Source organism: Nipponia nippon, unplaced genomic scaffold (genome assembly GCF_047370975.1).
Source record: "Nipponia nippon isolate SJK-2023a ecotype South Korea unplaced genomic scaffold, ASM4737097v1 scaffold_5, whole genome shotgun sequence".
NCBI lineage: Eukaryota > Metazoa > Chordata > Aves > Pelecaniformes > Threskiornithidae > Nipponia > Nipponia nippon.
In genome coordinates, this window is record NW_028262369.1 from 13,607,309 (window position 1) to 13,628,325 (window position 21,017).

The 21,017-nt window shown below is 44.8% G+C and overlaps 1 protein-coding gene across 4 annotated transcripts in view; it reads right to left on the reverse strand.

The window, feature by feature from the left end:
• The window catches only part of TTYH3 (tweety family member 3), an 80,197-nt gene extending 65,677 nt beyond the window's left edge, over positions 1-14,520 (reverse strand). For all 4 annotated transcript variants that reach the window (XR_015698989.1, XR_015698988.1, XM_009467921.2 and 1 more), the window contains exon 1: positions 14,242-14,520. Coding sequence is in view for 2 of the 4 variants with exons in the window: in XM_009467921.2 (XP_009466196.2) it covers positions 14,242-14,364 (123 nt within the window). In the remaining 2 variants the exon portion in view is untranslated. The remainder of the gene's footprint in view (positions 1-14,241) is intronic.
• Positions 14,521-21,017: the final 6,497 nt, after the last annotated feature.

Sequence of the window (21,017 nt, forward strand, 5' to 3'; positions counted from 1 at the left end):
CAGGACCCTGAAAATTTCTCTGCACTCAAAACACTATCTCCTTAGTCCAAAGATCAGGGTGAAAAAAGTGACAAGATCATGTAACCAAGCTCCACAAGTCTAACTGCCCTTTTGTTGATTACTGTCTTTTACAGAGTAAGGATTCAGAGAGCAGAAGCAAGAGAGACAGTCTGCCTCAGATCTGACACGCTTGGTGAGATGCATGACTAACCCAGCCTGAGCTAGCAGAGCAGGACAGCGTACGTGCCTGGAATGTGTAACCCCACTTGGCAGCCTATTTACCAAGGGCACAAGCATAGGGGATTATCTGGGTGCTGCCTGGAAGTTAAATACATGACAGCTAAGAGTGCAGCATAAATAGCCTAAAGACCCCATTCCTGGCAAGCAGCTGGGACTCAAGCAAGACACTTTCCTACCTAGTGAGACCCCACTCGGCAGCACTGGAGGAGCTTTAGATCTTTAAAGCCAGGACTGTACAAGAAGCCAGCACCCCGAGTACAGCATCGGTGCTCACATGCAGTGGCTAGCACCGTTCCCCCAACTGATGGTATGTATGCATGCATGCCTCTCAACTCTTCCTGGCCTACAGCACAGTTTCAGCCATCAGGACACTTAACTAGATCAGGCGATACAGAAATACTGTAGTAGAACCCAAAGAGGCATTGCACAATCCAAACCACAGCTGCACCAAGAACAAGATTCTTATCCCAGTATAGTCAATGTTTTGACTACAAGAAGAATATACAGCTTGCAGTCAACATCAAACTTTGCACCACGTAATACTTCCTCACTGCAGCATTAGAACAACACTGCAGTTGTTTCACATGTGTCCTGTTCTAACACGAAAAAAATATTCCTCACTAAGAATAAAGCTGAGGACTAGACTGTAGTTTCCAGAAGGTCTCAGCCCTGTTTACAGTTAGCCTATGTTCACAGCACATGGGACAGACCATGCACTGACCAAGGTCCAAGTGCAGCTACACAGAAAATATTCAGGATCTGTTTTCCCAGAAGTGACCAGTGACTTGTTGGAAGACAATAGCATGTCAAAGGCTAGCTGAGTACATCCTCAAGGATGAAAGTCTTGTAGGACTAGTTTTAGTATCAAAGAACTAGTGGTGCACGTGTTTGTGAGTAGGAAGTAAAGGACTAACTTGCGGAAGGATCCCATCTGAAGGCACAGGTGTTAGAAAGAAAGCTCAGCATTCACTACATCAGACATCAAGCAGCAAACTTCACTTTGGAAGGGAAAAGAAATACAGACGTGCCTGGTTTGAACTTGAACCTTGATGAGCATTCAAGGCCTATCCTTGAAACTGGTTCTTTCTTAGGAACCTTATATTTCGTCTATTGCATCAAATAATCAAGATCACTCTTACTGAAGCCAGCACAAGTAAACCAAACCTAATAACGTAGTTAGTGCTGAAGGTCCTGCCCATAGGTTATACCTGCAGAACTACATTTCACCTGTTGGAAATGCCACTGCTGTGGTACAAAGGCATATCTCCTCACAGGCCAAAGTGTAGCTGACATCAGCAGAAGATGATTCAGATCTACCCACCAAACAAACTTGAATCTGCAGTCCTCTTCAGCACTGGGAACATGTTAAGAGGTGGATCAATCACAGGCAGAAGACACAATAGTTAACAAACAGATACTAAATGTATTTAGGAGCAGTAATAAGACACACAGCAGTTTCTCAGAGCAACATTTTCTTGAGAACAAAATTAACAGCAAGGAAATACTATAGCAGCCAACTGAATTTTAATAGCTGCAACACAATCCACACAAACACCAAAAAGGTTGAAAGGGCAATGGAGTGAGACACACATGTGACCCAGCAAACAGTTGCCTCAGTAAGAATTTCAGACTTAAGATAAAAGTACACATGCAAGAAGAATTAACACGCCAAGAGGGGATTAGGGTAACAAGATCCCCATACCTTCTCACTATCTTCTGCTGGGAGAGGAGGCAAGTTCACAGCTTGTCCCTTCCTCCTTCTCCCATAACCTCCACATCGCCCGAGGCGAAAGCTAAGCTGCACTAATAAAAACAGCAAAGCTAGCGTAAACTGTCCAACCTTGTTATTTACACCTCAGCAGAACACTCCCAGCATCTACTATCACTCACACGGCTTCTCCAAGAGCCGCCTGCTAACACACAGGCATTGGAAGCACATTTCAAGAATACTGCTTGTCCACGTGGAGAATTACGTCAACAGCACTGGACACATTTTATATTCATCACCTTTCGTTTACCCTTTAATATTAAAGCATTTAAAATGCTTTTCAAAAGATTTTTAAGTTGCAGCAGGTCAAGCTGAAAAAGCTTGAAAAACAACCCCTGCAGTGATCAAGCGGCTCACTGTTGGAGCACTCAACCTGCCCCAGAACATGATCACTGAGACCAGCCAAGAACTTTACCAGGATCTTTACCTGGTTGTACTTAGGAGAAATGAAAGGCTATTTTAACCTTGTAAATTTGTTGGTCCCACTAATCTGTCTACTCAGGTTGATTCAATATCTGTTGTCTAACCTGGAAGAATTTTGGATATATACATATACAAGGAATGGCCAGTGATCCAGCGTATTTGACCTCAGAGACCAGGGACAAAACCCTGTCCTCCCCAAACTCTATGCGCTACTCAGTCTCGTAAGCTGACAATCACTCAGACTGCGTGGGGACAGGACAAGAAGGACAAACAGAAGATATCGGTCACATTTTGAAATACTAAAAGGCATACAGGAAGCGTTGTACAGTGCTTTTAAAATAGCACTCTCATCCAAAGTAAAGACTTCTGTTTAGCTACAGGAGAAGTGTCAAGCAAATCATTCCATCCTGACTGGATGTGCTATCTGTGCTTTCCACTAAATCCAGACAGAAAAAGACCCAAAACACAGCTGATCCATTTTTTCCTGCCACCTACTACAACTGAAACAGTTTCCCTCTTAAGGGAGCATGAACATTAATACTTGCCATTGACTAGAAGTACCTCTAATATAGTCTTGTGCAATAGCTCCTATTTACTCAAGTCCAAGGCATTCAGTCTAACCTTACTCAAGTTCAAATCCCAAGATAAAAAACAAAAGCAAACCTATCTTTTTAATTGTATCTGTCCAAGCCCAGTGACAGTCAGCTATCTCTGTCCCTAGCCTTCTCCTAGGTCTGTCTTTCGGTATTGCTTGCACTTGACAGCCTGTCAGTCCAAAGCTAAAAGCAGATCGTGTTTTCAGGGTCTACCATTGCATTCACAGTGATCATAACTACAAGTAGAGTTGCAATAGCGTAGAAATAAGTCCTTCCCTGAAGTCCTTTTAGCCTTTCCTCTAGTTCTCCTTCTGAGAAGAAAAAAAAAAAAAAGCACAAGTAGTTCAAAGATACCAGAAGTAGCACAAACTTCTCTCAGAAGACCCTAGTCATCTGTTGCTGTGGGTCACCCACACAAATGAGTTCTGAAAATTACCTTCCTTCATATTTCCGAAACAAGAAGAGATTACAAAATAATGGAAGTTTAGTATTGATTTTTTTCCCCCCCAGAAGACTCAAAAAAAAGCACCTGGTACTTTTTGTTGTAAAACACTTGGCCATTCCCTAACTTCTGAACAGTAAAACAGGCACTGTCTGTAAAGCCTGCAACTGCTCCTGTTACGATAAAAAAAGTAAAATTCCCTCAGGTGCTAAAGTTTTAAGAAAAGATGTTTGCATAACTTTTCATTAGATTGTCCTTCCTCCTTTCTCTCCTTGAAAGTTACATTATTACACCTCCCAAGGAAAAAAAAAATATTTATAAGCAGGACAACTCCACCCTTTCCTCTGAGTTCAACACCACGAGGCAAGATTCAGCCAGAGGTCAGCCACTACGCACTCTCAGCTACTTCCTTCATTTCTATGCCCTTCCACATTCCTCACCAAAAACCAAAACAAGAAAGAGCTCACCACATCTGCATTTGCCAAAAATCCATGATTTCTGCAATTAATGCAGCACAGCTTATTACAGCTGCAAATGTTCCTAGTTTCAGATAATTATAAACCCATGGCTGGGTGTCTAATTAAAGGAGGAATGAATTAATGAGTTTCACCAAAGGCTTTTGAGTCACCATTATAATTCTCACCCTTAATCGGCAGCAGGACACTCAAAGGACAGTGTGAGCAGGATCAAGAGCAGGGAGGGGGGATAAACCACCCCCAGCTGATGCTTCCCCCATCACGTTCCTCTCCAACATGTCACTGTCATTCAGACCCCGACAGCCAGATCAAACCCAGCAGGAAAATGCCCGGGCCTTTTGGACAGCTGAATACAAAAACGCTTCCTGAAGCTGCCACAAAGCACACACCAGCCTTTGAATGCCGAGAGCTGGGTGAGAGGCTCTGCAGAGCGCTGACTCCACCGCTTTCATTCATCCACAGCCCCAGCCCCCACCCAGCGCCAACAATTACAGTTCAGTCTCAGGCTCCCAAGAAGGCAGAAATTGAAAACACGTTTTCATTGAAGCACAGCTTGAATTTCATGAATTCCATTACTCTCGACTTTCTCAGCATTTCCTGGAGTGAATACTGTAAAACAAGGGAGAAAGGGGGCAGGGGGGCCGTATGCAAGGCGGCAATCGTATGCCACCCCTCTGACCATGCCAGTCCAAGAAGAGACTACAGAGGCACTTGCAGTGAGGAGGCACACAAAGGACTATTCCTAAGCTGAAGAAAATAAGTATATGCTAAACGTAAATTTAGGGAGGAAGGAAAGTAACAAACTGCCAGAGGCCTCAGAACAGTAACATCAACCGTTACTACTAGCACTTAAATAGCAAGGCTACAGGCACAGCCCAGATGCAAAGCATTACAATTTCAGCAATGCAACAGAAAGCACGTCTTTGGTAGACTGAAGAGATCTTAGCTACTATAGCGAGTATCAAAGTTACCAGTTTATCAGCTACAGGGACTTGACCACACTGTTAAACTGCAAGAAAGCTTACCCCAAGAAAAGAGCATGAAGTACAGTGAGCTCATAGTCTGCCCACCACACTATTCAGAAATCTGCCATTCAACACTAAAGCAATTATACTCATCAGAGAAAACAGGTCACACCAAGCAACGGGTCATTTTTTCCATAGGTACAGTTGTAACCCAACCAACTTTGGGATTATTCAGGTTTGCTAATTAATACCCTATGGATAGCTTTGATACTATTACCAAAACTCTTAATGGTTCCTTCACTGACACTCCTCTTCCCTCTCTCCCCCCCCAGACTGGGCCTTATCTTAAGGAGCATTACATCATCTGCTGCACTGAGTCCTCCTTGTAACAGTCACTATTATGCAACTGAAGTGCCTCCATTTGGATTTTGGCGTTATTTTGAATTTCAGTGTTGAATAGAAGGCTTGTTTAAATTCTCTGCATGAACAGCAGCATTTTACAGACTGAAAAGGGTGTCCATGCACAAACACCAACACTGGCATAACAACGCGTCTGAATGTGTTATACATTTGTGAAACATCCATTCCCCACATTCCCGTTTCCCCTTGTCCAGGAATAAGTCCGGCATTGTTAGGACTGATTAGCAATATCTTTTATCTGTAATTTCACAGTACAAAGGACTTTCATGCATATGCACGTGTGGCACCATTCTGAGACATATCAGCCAGAAAAAGCATTTAGCACTGACCGAGGAAACCACAATCTGAGGGTGCAACTCCAGTTTAAGTGAGGGTGAAGAGGAGCGTCAGCTCTTTCCCCTGGCTGGTTTCAATGCTGCTCTTACTACTGACCAAAAAATGCTCATTTGTTAAAATAATAACTTAAAAGAAATCTGGCACACATTACATCTGCTGAAGCAAGCAACCTGATAACCATGTGAAAGCACACATTATTATAAATGTTACCCTCATATCCAAGTGCTTACTGAAGGGAATCGCTACAAGTATCGTGACTGAGTTACACCAACTGCTGTGTCCATGTATTGCGCGCTAACCCACTTTTTTTTTTCCAAGAGAATAGACTTGCAGCCTTAAGCACACAAATGACTACTTTGCAAGAACACGCAGATTTGTGGCTTACCAAACTCTAAAGCTCACAATTATAAGATCAGACTCAAAAACTACAAGTGGCTTATTACCCAGAAATCTAAAAAAAAAAGTTTGAAATTAAAGCCTTTGCAGCATGAAAGTGCACTGTGTTTTGCTCTTTCCTAGTTCATCTAATATTTTATATATATATATATATATATATAAATAAAAATAGCATCGGCATGGTACCGCCCCACAGTGACTATTCACCAGATACCTGCAGACCCTTTCACCATGCAGCAGAAGTTATTTCTGGTTTGGGGATAAATGTAACCAATTCCTAGTTTTTCACCACTGCAGTATGACCAAGTCTCAGCCACTCCTTGAAGTTGAGGAAAGGGAAGGATTTCTAAGAGTGATGGCTTTTTTCTTTTTTTAGACTGTCATCCGAGTGCATCCCCAGGAGTAAAAATCTCGCATGAACTTGATCCTCCTTGATTTTAGCTCACCTGTCTTGCTAATCATCATTGTCAGCTAAAACAAAGAACTGGTAGGATGACATACCCAGACAGCAGTGCTGAGAGAGGAGCAGGGTTACTAGAATTTGTTTTTATTATTATTATTAGAGACAACTCTCCAGCATGTATCAGTATGTTCCCGAGTATTTTGAGTCTTATCCATGTCTTAAAAGTGAGAATTAAAGTTCAGTATAGAAGGTAATCTTGATATATTCCAAAGTTACTCAAGTCTCATCTGAATCTTAGCGCAAATAAATTCCCAGACATCACCTCCCTTCCCCCAGCTATGGGAATTACATTCAGTTGAAAACAAGCCAAGTTCTCCTACCCACTCAAGGGGAACGGGAAATCTCAACGTAACTGGTGGAAAGTTTACTACTAAAAGATAAATCAGAAACAACAGGAGAACTGACAGTCAAGAGATTAGTTGCAAACGAGATGCTGACTCCCCTCCACCTCAAGAAAATTAAGACTGAGCACCATCTTACTCAGTGCTTGTTCGCAGCCACCCAAGCGTATTCACTTGACATCAAAGAACATAAAAGAATGACTTCAGGAGAAGCATTAACCATCACTGCTTAGTCTTCAGCATACTGATCCTTACAGGTACAGAAGTGTCCCCAGAAAGGAGTCACACAGAGCTGACCAAGCAAGCTCTGCCACAACACAGTCTTACCACATCAACACAACTAGCATGAACCACTGATTCTGGACTTCACCCTTTCCATCAGTAAGTGTGCTAGTCAGGGGAAAGGGGTGGGGAAGGAGAGGTGTAAGATTAGCCTTGTTCTAGAAGAAAAGGAGAAAAAAAAAAAGAGGGGGGCAGGGGGAAGACAGATGCCATGGGATTGGAGGGTGCTTGTCCCTCCAACTCCGTTCTGAAGACATGTGTGTCAAGAAATCTCATGTGACAAATGCCCATAACTTTTGTCTATCTCATTCTCAATAGACAGATTTTTGTTTACAGGTTCAAAAATAAATCTAATCCCAAAATACAAGTAAAAGATCAAGAAGACTTGGGGCACAGATCCTTAATCCACATTCAAAGTCTTGGTATTAAGTCAGAGGAAAGCACCTGACTTCCCATCCTTAATCTCCGGAGTCATGCCTAATGGGATGTGTTCTAGGTGAGAATTTCTCACTTTCCCTAATAATAAAAAATAAGGAGCACCGAAAATCCACACCAACATCTGCTTGAAGCACTGCTTGTTTTATTGGATCAACATTTAAACAAAGGCTTTTTGTTAGCCTGAAGAGTGTAGATTTTCCTCTGCTCAAAAAGGCATTATGAATTGAGGGGAAGGAGAGAGGAGGAAAAAAAAAAAAAAAAGGGGGAAGAGATGGTAAGACTGAACTGATTTTGATTAGTCCTTTGTCCAGAATGCTAGTGATCAGGCTTTGCAGCTGGACACCAAGATAAGCTTCCTAAGTAGCTATATCATTTTGGTGGCAAACTGAAGGTTAGAGACCCTCATCTCCATTTTCAGCTCCTGTTTAGACTCCCTTTTTCCAAAGCAAATGCAAAGCAACAGCTTCTTGAATGTGTGAATCCAGATAAGTGCAATATATAGGCAGCGCTTAGAGAAGGTGGATGCATTACACAAGATTTACTTCATAAGTACTTAAATCCAGACCAGGAGACAAGCTGTTACGCTCATGTAGAAAAAAATAGAGGATTTTCATGAGGACAAATGTTGTCTTGGTGCAGAAGCACCAAGGCGCCAGTGGCTGGCCACCACCTGACCAAACTAATGCTTTTAACTCTGGTTCTACTCTTCCAGCTAAGACCAGCACGATACCTTCACAGCACGACATGCTGCATAGAGGTCTCCTGAGACTGAGAAGCTCACAAGGCCTGGCAAAAGCATCTTCTCTGTGCAGGATTAATACTTTTAGGATTCTACCCAGATGAAGCAAGCATGGTTTACATCTTTGCACACTCGCTTGCTTCTCCTTCCCTCCTCCCCCCCCCCCCAACATGTTTCACATTTCTTCAAGTCACCTTTTCCCCTCTGTGTGTACTTTGGTCTGCTAAAACCATACATTCAGAACAGCTACTTTTTTTGACTAGAGTAAGGTAATCTACAGTCAGGGTTTCCAGAAACTGTCAGTTCTCAAGAGATCATCTGAAAATGTAGCAGCACAGCATGGGTCAGCAAAAAAGTAAGGCTGCAGACAGAAAGCTGGCAAAGGTTTACTTTTGTCCTGTCTGTATACCATACGCTGCTGCATGACTGGATGTACAGTCAACAGAAACCACTGTATGTCCACCTTCGGTAAAAATAAGTCATCAAAACCTGTCTTGATTCTACATTTTTGGTTATTCATTATGCTGCAGTTCCCTAGTAAAGGCTCTTCCAGATTAAACACAGAATAGAGGAGTCAGACCACAGCAGCAATTTGCTGATAAGGGGTATTACTGCATGGTTACTCATGCAACCGAGACTGATGAGTAAAGGGAAGAGGGGATTTACCATCAGTTCTTAAAAACCTAAAAGCAACTTCAATTTAATTAGAAAACATTGGATTCTACTAACCAGGGTCACCTAACCTTTCTGGAAATACAGGCAAACTAGAGCTACAGCAGGATAGCTGATCAGACCTTGGAAGTGGTCCATCTATTCTTGAAAGAAACCTTCAGTCTAACCTCTTTAAGAAAAGCACATTACCCTCTGACTTTGAGCCAACTAGAAAAAAACACGTCATCCAACTTGACTAATACACATGTTTCCAATTTACAGAAAGACTCTTGGTTTCAGAATTGAAATAAGACGCCAGTACAGTAGAGGAAGTTCTAAAACAATCTCTCTAATCCAAGATTTTTGGTAGTTTAGGCTCCATCGTGTTTCTCCAGCCAAGAAATACTTCCAAAGATGACATTAGCTGTTATACGTAGGGAAACAGCCTCACAGAGCCAGAAAGTACCCGACATAATTAATTCCTTGCTGAACCTTTGCCTACAGGTTCAAATACACACGCCTTAGATTAGAGTCAGCAAGCCAAAAAAAGGGAAGCATCGCTGGGCTTACACAGCACCTTTCACTGCTGGATCCCCCCTCAACACTCATACGGTAGTAGAAAAAGAACGTTACAACACAAAAGTACTGACAGATGTATGATAGGAAACTCCTGGGTGAGTTTCTATACTAAAGAGACCATCTCAAAACCAAGGACTAGAGCATACCCTTGTTCTTATCAATGCTTTCTTTAGTGTGGTTCTGCATCTTAATTGGTGTGAATCAATCACCCAGTCTTTTTCCAAAGCACATACAGTTGCCATTACACCTACTACCCGTGCATTTGCAGTTCTGACTCTCGCAGAAAAAGCATGAGAGTGGTGCAAGGAAAGTTTCAAAGATACTGGAGAATTTTGCTTTATTCTAGCCTGATTCACACGTAATCCATGTGTTTACACAGATTCAGGTCAACATTGCTATTTTCCAGCAATTAAGAGAAAGCAGAAATTCAAACTAAGGTGCTCTGTAGCTTAGCTTTTACAGCCTCTTTTCTTCTTCACTGTTTATAGTACACTTCTCAGCACACAGTGAGACTTAAGAGCTACAATAAAGTGTTGTTGGTACTGACAGAAAAGGAGCCTAAGACACCCTGTCTCAAGCAGATATTCCTTTACCTGTCATTCTGCTGTATTAAAAAGCTATTCAGCTTTTCTGCTTCTTTCCAGCATGTACCCTCCACACTACCTCAAGGTTCTTAATCAACTCTTCCCTCAGAAAAAGTTAATTCAATCCCATGCAACTAGAAGTACAAATAGTGACTAGAAGTCACAAATAGAAGTACTCACATTACTAAATAGATTAAACTAGTGACAGCAGCAGTCTCAGGACCATCTTACTGGTCTGATTAATTGAATTGGAAAGTAAGTGGACAGTACTGGTAAGATCATCATCATTTGTTCAGCAGCAAAACGCATGGAGACCAGAACTGGTATTAGCATGATGCTGTCAGAAGGAACAGAAGCTTTCCTCCATTTTTACATTCCCTTCACTCCAGAGTTTGTGACTCACTACACAATGAAAAGGCTTTGCAGAGCACTGCAGTATGACTCAGATGAGAATACAGACAGAACAAAACTGTTCATATCAAGATATCTTCAACCCCAATGATTCATGGGAGGATTAGGGAAAGAACTGGTCTGATAAGATCCTCTATAGGGATGACTCCATGGAGCAAGTCCTGCAAGCAGCACATGAGGCAGATCTGACAGGACTCACCAGCATGCTAAAGCCCCTGGAGAAGAAGGATCACAACCGCAGCTCATTCTACATTGAAGCTCACCTCCATTCCCCCAGGAAAAGGAAACAACTAGTTGTACTGCTATCCACAGCTTGTCATGATGGAAGCTAAGCATCTGAAGGACGTACACATACATTTTTAAACAATCTAGTCCAGAGGGGAAGGATCTGTTCTGCTCCTCCACATTCGCACACACTGTTCTAACCTAATGCAACAAGATACGCTATGGGAGAAGATAAGAAGAAAGTAATACCAAGAGAGAGCATTTTAGAGACTGACTCGGGTGAAGAAGGTAGGCAGCCAAAACCCACAGCTGCATTGATCTCAGCCCTTGGCAACAACATTGCCATAAGTATTTCTCATGCTCTCGGACAATAGGAGGAAGCCCCTGTAGGTTGGTACACAATGGACGCAGCCGCCTTGAGACAGGCCAGTGCACAGTGGGTGTCCCTCCTGCTCTGACGAAAAGGGACTACATGGGACAGAAGATCATAACTAGCCATTAGATCTACATCCTTCTAGATATTCCCCATCATCCAAGGTCCAAGAAGACACAACAAAGACTTAGACTTCAAAGACCGGCAGTATGTGCTTATCTACCAGCTACACGCACTTCAGAGAGGTTTCAGGGGACAACAGTCTGCTGCTTCAGTGGAATAGTAGCTTGCGCATTACAGTAATCCTTGCTAGGTAGAGATGGAAAGTCTGTTAGATCAGCAGCCTCCTCACCTGCAGGAGCACGTGGCACTGCAACAAGTGACATGACAACATTCAAATCCAAGCCACTGTATTTCACTTTTGGTTGAAGTGGGATGTTCAGTTGATCCACAAGTTCAAAGTCTATCATCAAAACATTAGTACCAAAAAAAAGGTAGGTCTTTACTAAGAGGTTACTAAAGAAAACAGTTTTCGAAGGAAGGCAATGTTTTCCCTTGGTCATGGGTTGGGAAATCTTTTCTAGAGCAGCAGTGAAGAATCAGAAAGGATACCTTGCTTCCTTCCTCATAACAAGTTAGAATGACAATGGACACTGAGCCCTGCTGTACACCTACTTATGACAACAGTCTAGCTACCGATGACTTGAAGTCATGGAAACTTAAAGGTATTTTCAGTTTAGTAAAGGTAATCCTTCCTTACTACAGCTAGGGATGCTGTGCCCTTTCCCACAAACTCCCAGATAGCATCCCCCACTGACCTGTCTTCAGCCACTGGAAAACTCAAATGCAGCATGCAGTTTAACAGCTTATACTTAAGAATCAGAGTATCAACCACTAATGGAATAGAAAACAAAAATACACATAATTTGTGCCAATGAGACCTAAAAGAAGAGAAAAATATACAGAAATCAAAAAATGGACTTTCTTATTTTCAGGACGTATATGATCTCGCCTGCTAAATACAAAAGGTTCCTAAAGAAAAGGGGAGACTATGCCAGTATAGGCTGCAAACAGAGCAAGAGATGCAAATTCATAACAAAGCTAATAGAAAAAGCTAGAATTCAAACCGAAAGGCCTTCAGAACAATTTAAAGCATGAGAGAGCATTACAGTTCCCACTCCTGGATTAAGTTTTCCTGTTTCATTAGAATTAATCTATGTGGCTACGAACTCCAGAGTCAACTTGCAGAGCCACAGCAGCTGCATTATGTAACCAGCGACACCGATAACACAGGCTGCATTACTGGAGCCTGCTCTCTATCCCTCACCAACACCAAAACCAGCAAAGCTGCTGCTACTCAAATCATTCTCTTGACGACAGACGTTTCAGTGATCCAGACATTTGGGTTTGGATTTGATGTTTTTTTGCAAGCTGAAGTTAAGACTTAAAAGGCCATCTACTGCTGTGCAAGAAGTCCTTAATATCATCAAGGGAGGGGAGGCAGCTACACAGGAGGAGAACAGCAGAAGGCTTTAATTCGGAATATGATTACTGCAGAAAAATTATCTGACAAATGAACACAACACCAGATTGTTGTGAGGAATGCTTTTAAGCAATTTGAGTGAAAAACGGTACATCTGCTGTCTATTCAAAGGTCAACGAGTGCTTGTTTCATGATAACACACTCCCAAGAACATCTTTCCATGAACTCTTAACTTCTGATCCTCAGCATCTCATATCCCTCATTTTAAAGGCAGCTACCCTCTGAGGTCATGGAAATACAGCTAAGCTGCTGTGCAGCGTTACATCTGTGCGTGGCCATCTTGAACTCTGCTAAGCCAAGGGAACTAAAACAAATTAACAAATTGAAGCCCCCAAATACAAAAGTTACATCAAAAGTCTGTTTTGTGTTTCAAGATGTTTCTTTGTATCTACCCATTGCTCTTTAAATACATCTCTCACATTTTGCTCTAGCTTCAGTCCACAGATCTGTTCATCTGCTTAAAACAAAAAGCCAAAACATACTGCTTTCTGAAGTATTTCTAATACCTTTTACTTCTAGGATAAATGAGAACCATTTAGATGCCCTAGCCTTTCTGCCTGCGTGCATGCTAGGAGACTGTGTATATAGGACACTGCAAGTATGTTCGGAAAAGCAAAATGGTGTTTTCAAAACCAGAGACCGTGGCAAAACGAGGCAGCAGAGTCACTGCAGCTCTGTTGCAAGATGACAGCAGAGAACACAGATGTTAGAGCACACAGATTCACTCCACAATCATTTTAATTACATGCCTAGCCAACCAAGCACGGGATACAGGCTAAGCAGCGCTAAAAAAAAAAAAAAAAGCGGCACACAAGTATTCGGCGAGCATCTTCCCGTGCACTTGATGCTATCGCCGCTCTCATGCATGAAGTCATCTGTTTTCCAGCAGGCAGGCAGTCGGTTTTGGAAAGGCACTGCTGGCCTCTCTGCAGGTCGCGGCGGTGCGGGGCTGGCGGGATCGATGGCGAGCGGCCGGCGCCGCCGGCGCAGGGCAGCGCAGTGACCACCGGCGATGGGCGGCCGCGACCCGGCCGGGGACAGCGGGCCGGGCCGGTGCCTGCGCCCGGACAGCGCGGCTTGCGGCAGCCGGGGACCTGGCGAGGGCGCTTGGCCAGGGCTGCCTCCTGCCTCCGCTTCCAGGGGATCGTTTCGCCTTCTCTCAAGAAGAACTTGGGCTTCCAGCAAGCTGGAAGCAGCTCGGGGCTCCTGCTCACCCCGCCGGGGGGTGATGGCCTCCTGCCCCCGGCCCAGGCCAGCGAGACCACCGCACCCCGGCCTGCCCCGAGCCCGCAGGGAGGCAGCCCTCCACCTGCCCCTCGCGGGGCGGGCACACAGACACGGAACAGGGGAGACACGGCACCCACGGACACCCACCCGAGGAGCCCCAGCCTGGGCCGCCCACTCCACAGCCCCAGGCGGGCCGAGCCCCCTCCGCGCCCCCTGCTCCGCACAGCCCACGGGCGTACAGACACCCCCCGCCCGGGCTGCGAGGGGCCCCCACGCGGGACACAGCCCCCGCACACACACGCGGACCCCGTGCGGGGACCCACCTGCTGGTACTCGGCGTCCTGCGGTCGGAAGTCGGCGGCGGTGAGCTCCCAGCGCAGGCTGAGGTGCGGCAGGCGGTGCAGCAGGCTCACCCACCAGGGCGGCGAGTAGCTGACGCCCGCCATGCCCGCCGCGCCGCTCCGCGCCGCTCCGCCTCGCCTCACCCCGACCCGCCGGCCATGGATCGCCGCCGCCCGCGCCGCTCCTTCGCCTCCCTCCTCACCCGCGCCCCGGCTGGCGGCCCCGCATGGCCGGCACCCCCGCCTCCTCCCTCCCGCCGCGCCGCTCGCTCCCTCTTTGTTCGCCGAGAGGCTCCGCCGCCTCCGCGCCCGGCGCCGCCCGCCCGCTCCCATTGGCGCCGCCGCGCCCCGCCCCGCCCCGCCCCGGCCGCCGCGGGCCCTCGGGGCTCCCCCGGGCCGCCGGCGCGGGGGGACCCCGGGGCGGGACGGCCGCTGCTGGGCCGGGCCGGGCTGCCTTTGTGCCGCGCGCCGCCCCGGCGCACGGGGGTCGCCCGCCCTTCGGCAGCCGGGCTTCGCCCCCGCCGCGACTCGTGCTGTAACATGGCGCCTCGGCGCGTGGGCGCGTGTTGCAGAGGGTGACGTCCCACGCCTGGCGTCAAACGACGTCCCCTTCTCTCATACCAGCACCTTTCCCTCCAAAATAACCCCAAAGTGGACCCAGCCGCTTGGCACCCTTCTTCCCTCGGTGCCGCCATGGAAAGCGCCGTTCCCAGGCCTCAGACACCAACGCGTTCGCTCGAGCTGGTGCGCTTTGTGCAACGCACTTGTTCCCATGGCACTGGCTCCCTGTTTGCTTCCCCAGCCTGTCTTGGCTTTTCCAAAAGCCAGGGGGAAATTTCTAGAAGTACCGAGGTGTCTAAAGATGCGGACGGGCCCCTCGTGTGATTTTCAAGTGTGCTCAGTCTTCACCCGTTGCATGGAGGCATTAAGTGCTCTGGTTTAGCTTCCACCATTCTCTCTGCAGGCAAAGGTTTGGCCTCTTCCAGGCCCTGACCCAAAGCCAATTACATTGCTTCATTAACTTCAATGGACTTGGAATTGCCAGCTTGTTTTGATGACTCCGTAAATCAGAGCCGTGAATTAAACATTAAGTATTTAAGCAATGACAGCATCTTACTGCATAACACAAGAGTTGTGCAGAACGTAACAGATCTTGTGTCGTGCTCCCCACAGAGCCACTCAGACACAACCTTCCCAAGGATTGTACTCTGACCCAATGGGAAAAGCTTTTCATTTCTTTCTAAACAGAACATAACCAACTATTTTTAGTCTTAAAGGTAAGAAATACAAGCATACCCTCTCGGGGGACGTGTCAGAAACCAGTAAGTACATAAATACTCTGGATAACGTTAGGCTAGCATAGTGAAATAGAAAAGATAACAACAGTAAGCAGCAGCAATCCCAAATGCATTCACTTCATTACAAAGATTGTATTGTTCCTATTACAACTGAAACGTATAAAAATATTTACTGTTTTCTTTTAAAAGGAATAGGTCAAATAATTTCATTCTTGCTCTAACTATATAGTGTGGCCCAGCATTAATGCAGAAGTTCCTAAACTTGGCCAGTCTATTCAGACCATCTCCTGGGCCTTCTCTCTCTCCACACCATCATACGAACCGAAGTCTCCCCGTCCCAGCTCTGCAGCAGCACACCTCACCCACTGCTGATTTGACAAGCTGAAAGCAACGTGTTTTAAATATCACTCAACACAACTTGGAGTTGGAAGGGGAAAAAGGACCATCCAGCCTTCTAACAGACCTCAAGCAAACGTCTCACAGGCTTGAGAAACCCTCATCTAATTAGTGCTGTTTAGAATTAGAAACCGTTACGGCCCATGAAAACTCAAAAAATACTGGAGTGCTGTGTATCCCGTTGGAAAAAAAAGGGTAATACCAACTGCTTGTTTCTGCTAAATGGTGGCAGGTCAGTAGATATTATAGAGACATCTCTTTTGCAAGTATGATTTTATTACTTCTCCCAAATGCAGCTAGGACGTCATACTTTATGCTGTCCTCACTGATGCATTTTATAAATAAGGAGAGCAAAAATGCTAAAATGGGCTATTTAACACGTTAGGACCAAATAAACATATTTCTGCTGATGTTCTGAAATATAACATCAACTTTAATAGCTTTTGACTAGGGCAGGATTTTCATATGAGTATTATCAACATAACTAAAAAGAAATCTTATCATTCACAAATAGCATTAAGACACACGTCAGAGAGTTCACAGCCATGCAGTATGTGCACAAGTACAAGATATACAAGGGTACAAGATCTAAGACCTCAACTCCAGCCTTCTCCAAGAAAAGTTTTTATTTTTCTGCAGGAGGACAGCTGAACTACAGACAATTTTGTTTCCTTCCTTTTTCTTTTCTTTTTTTTTTCACAGTGCCAGCAAGGATGAGGAAGGAATTATTTTAAAGCCCAATGATCTAACATATTTCACCTCCAGTTCAAACAACTCGAAGACAAGGAGTGGAGAGACCTCGCTGGGGGCAAGAGATCTCTCTGTGTAAGCCACTTATGCCACAGAGTTTATGCAATTCGGCACTAAAACGCTCAAGGCTGGAATCTGCCCTGCAGATGTTACTGCTGCCACGAGCCTTTGGATAGATCGAAAAACCCTACCAGGCTGCAAGTCCAAGTATCTTTGTCAGCAATATGATGGACACAGAATAGAAGCAGATGCAGCAAGCACTCCGCACTGAGATCTTGTTTGACAGCGTTGATGTAAATCAAACCGAACAAAACGTTTTGGAACAAATGACAGAAAAGCTGGATGCTATTAAATGGGGGTGTAAGTGCCGGAGCATCAGCGCGGCGGTTTGAGGCGCCATATGGGGGGCGGGGGGTAAGTGGGAAAGGGAGCCGGCTCGGCAGCGCTGGTGTGCATGCCTCTCACAGCCATTTGCTGCAGAGACAACTGGATTAAATTATAGTAGAATGAGGATGTGGGATTACAGAGAAACAGAGGCATCAACAGTTTTAATTTCTCCCCCACAATTATTTATAATGATAGGGGAAAATATGAAAATGAAGAGTAAAATGAATTCAGCAAACTAGGAATAAGAGACAAACCGCAGGATCTAGCACTAGCCGTACTTTCCGTGGTAGGGCACTTCAGCCTGTTGTACCATGTCAGGAAGCAGTGTTTGCATTTCTTAGCTGTCTAGCACCTCTCATTTTATCCTATTCAGGTTATTCTTGATTATGTGACAACAAGACAGTTATCAAGGCTCGCATGTTTAGATTTAGCAGCCTTTTTTCCTCCCCACACAAATAGGTACTCTCTGTTTTGCCACAGCAAAATAGCCACTGCTGTGACAACCCAGGAATAAAAACTAACAGTAAATCACCCTTGCATGGAAAGCAGTTCTATAATCAACCAAAGCAAACTGCAAATGTCAGCTTGTTAGCTGGTCAGCCTGCTGAAAAGCAACCCTAAGAGCCATATTAGCGTTCGCTAACTTGCTTTGACAGTGGCTTTGCTAAGGAATCACTGGACAAAAAAGGCAAATGAGAAATGTTCCAAACTAAAGACAATGGAGATAAAAAGACTAGTTTAAACCTCCAAAATAAGGCAAGCAGTGCTGCCCCCTGTCCCCTGGAGACCATTGGCTAGTCTGCGAAAGCACCCCTAGGAAGGGTACCATTTTTCACTCTTCACGAGCTTCTCTCTGGCTCGACATCCCTACTGCTGATGTGATACTTGCAACGAGAGCACCTTTTAGAACAGCAATCCCATACCCCTGGCTCTTTTTATTCACTATGAAATGAAATAATTCAGCTTTTAATATACCATGAAGCGCGGAGTCTTCCCCTGACTGTCAGACGTAATATGCGTTATGAAAGGTTTTAGCTGACAATACAGATTAAAAAAAAAAGGCACGATTGAACTCCAAGTGCCAGCAGATGGATGAGTTACCCTCTTGAGACTAGGGACTAAATTACAGACAGTCAGAGGGAGGTCGGCGAGGCAACCGTGTCTCAGCACTCAGCTGCCACTGGTAGGCAACACCACTGCCCTGCTCGCCTCTGCTGCTCCATAAACCCTGCCCTTACATCAAGCCGTGCCTCCTTCCCGCTGAGCTAGGCTGTGCCTCTATTAAGATTACCCTTCCTCTCCTCCCAGGTTTTCCTCTGTATTTTTCTGCTGAAAGTCAAAGGAAATAACAAAGCCAGGGCTGCTCTCCAGCTTCCCCCAGATTTCGCTGCCCGCTCCACAACAGCTCAGTCCCCAGCCTCCGCTCGTCCCAGCAAAGCCACATTGCTGGGGATCTTCCCAGCTGACTTCTCCTCCCAGCTTAAAGGATTTCCCCGGAGTGGTGGTGGCTGCTCAAAGGAACATACATTTAGGTCTTCATTGCTTTCCTCTGAAGTCCTCCTAGGGACTTCTGAGTTTAAACAAAGAATAGCCACAACCAGGGCCAGCATAAAAAGCTTTCAGCAAACTCAAAGAAATCGTATGAAAAGGTTAATTCTGTCATTTCCAGTCCTGAAGCAATACTCTCTCCCCCTCATGTTCTACCGGTCTTTTTATACTGAGTGAGTTCCAGGGAAATGGGTGGAAGATGTGGAAATCCTATTGCAAAAGCACCTGCCCGCTCCTTTCCTTTCCCTAGAGAGCAACACACAGAACATTCTATTATTTAGTTAATTGCAAAGAAACAATTACAAAGGAACTCAGCAAATTCTCTCTAATCACAGCAAGACCCATTGCAGTTCACTAAGTTCAGCGAATTAGCAAATAAGTGAATATAAAAAGGAAAGAATAACACAGCTCAAATTGCACTTTGTTCGTTTGTTTTGTCACTCATAGTTTCTGTTTAATTATTTAAGATATTTCTTCATAACATTCTAGTATGTTTTGTATAATAATGAAGGTTTACTAGCATAGAAATGCAATATGTGGCTATTAAATATCTGCCGAGAGGAGGAAGAAAACTGCCAATTCTGTTTGTAAATTACAGAGAGCCTGTTCAGGAAAAAAATCCAGGTTAGATAAATAGAAGGTTCTGCCACAATTTGTGTAAGGTACAAATAAGGATTATTGCTAGATAATGACAATGCTAAGTAATGTTTGCGCAGAGCATTATAACGTGTACTACAAGCATTCATGGTCAATCCCCTGTTTATTAAAAGCTTTTCTAATTTTCCATGCATATAACTAGAGGCCATTTAAACATAGCCTTTTTTTTTTTACAGCAGCACTGTAATCAAACAACAGAGTTTACAGTATTTCGGTTCTAAATTCGTATTACAGGAAAGACTTTCGAGCTCCCTTACATTACTGGAGCAGAGCCTCATCTCTGCAGAGCTGATGGACTGAGGAGGGGCCGAGGAGCAAGATCCAGGTGTGATATTATCCAGCTGAGAGTGAGGGAGGTAAGACAGCCCTTTACAACAGGCATGGTGTCCCTCCTGGTTCTTCCCAGACCGCTTTGAGCATCAAGATTTTATGACACATCATGATAGTTCACACTATCAAGAACAGAAGCCCTAAAGGGGCTCGAGCAGTACCCAGCGCAAAGCGTCCTTGAGGCCTGCTGGCAAAAAACCTACCAAATAGAAGGGGAGCTGTTACAGTCTGAGCAACATCTTGAGAGGGAAAGTTTTGTTTATGCACAGCTCCGGTGAGGGGAACAACATGAACGCTGTCCTGGAGACCAGAAAGCATGTACGAATACGTACGCTCTCAGATTTGACAAAAGGTAATTAGGACAGCCAGACAGTGGAAGGGGCAAGAGGAGCAGGGTACAACTTAATCAGTAGACTACAACAGAGTATAGCTCATAAGAACATAGCAACGCTCGCTGTTCAAGGCTATCCCTTTGAGCACAGTGAGGACAGAACGAGCGCTAAAGGCCACGCATAACCAAGAGCCAATGTGCCTTACGCACGTCTGAAAATAGGGCAAACATTCAGAAACTGATGTCAGTGCTGTCTCTACCAGGCAAAGAACCACATCAGCAAACGTTAGAAGGAAATGTCAGAGGAACTGAGGCAGCACCAGACCACCAACCACGCCTGAGAATCCTCCCCTAATAACCTAGAGTCTAACATGGATATTTTGCTCTTTGCAGGTCTTAATGCTGCCCACAGAATAAGTGAAACTTTTTTTTTTTTCCCTTAGAAGTTCATGTGGGGAAAGCAATTAGTTAGCTGACAAACCTACCATAAACAGATGCTGCAAAGCTTGCAAGAGTCAAGGGCACTCTGACTTCAGATGAAGCCAAAGTATGGTTTAATACAACTAGTGTGAATATCTAATTGCTTTCAACTGAATTCGAGACTAGTCTGCTCCAAGAAATCATATCAAAACTTTTCCATTCATGCTGCATGGCTTACCTTCAGTGTTTAAGATTTAAAACTGAAGTTTCTGCTAAGAAATTCAGAGCACATGTCAACGGAGCAGAGAGGAAAGAACAAAAAAGTGAAATTTAGATAATATATTCATCAAATACAGATTGTTTGTTTCAGTCTTGTACTCTTATAGCTGTTTTAGTCCTACAACAAGGGCTCTGCTGGATAGGACGATGACTACAGGATTCCCATGCCTTCACAGCAGTTCACAGGCTCTTCTGTCTTCATAAAGCAGCATAAGGCTTGTTTTTCCTGCAAGTCCCTAAAGGCTTTTTCAGTGGACCTCGAAAGGAATGCAGACATCCTAGTTCCTTCCACCAGAGCTTCATAAACAGCAACAATAACTGAGGTAAGGGGACACGCTATAAGTAAATTGGACAGTCTTTGG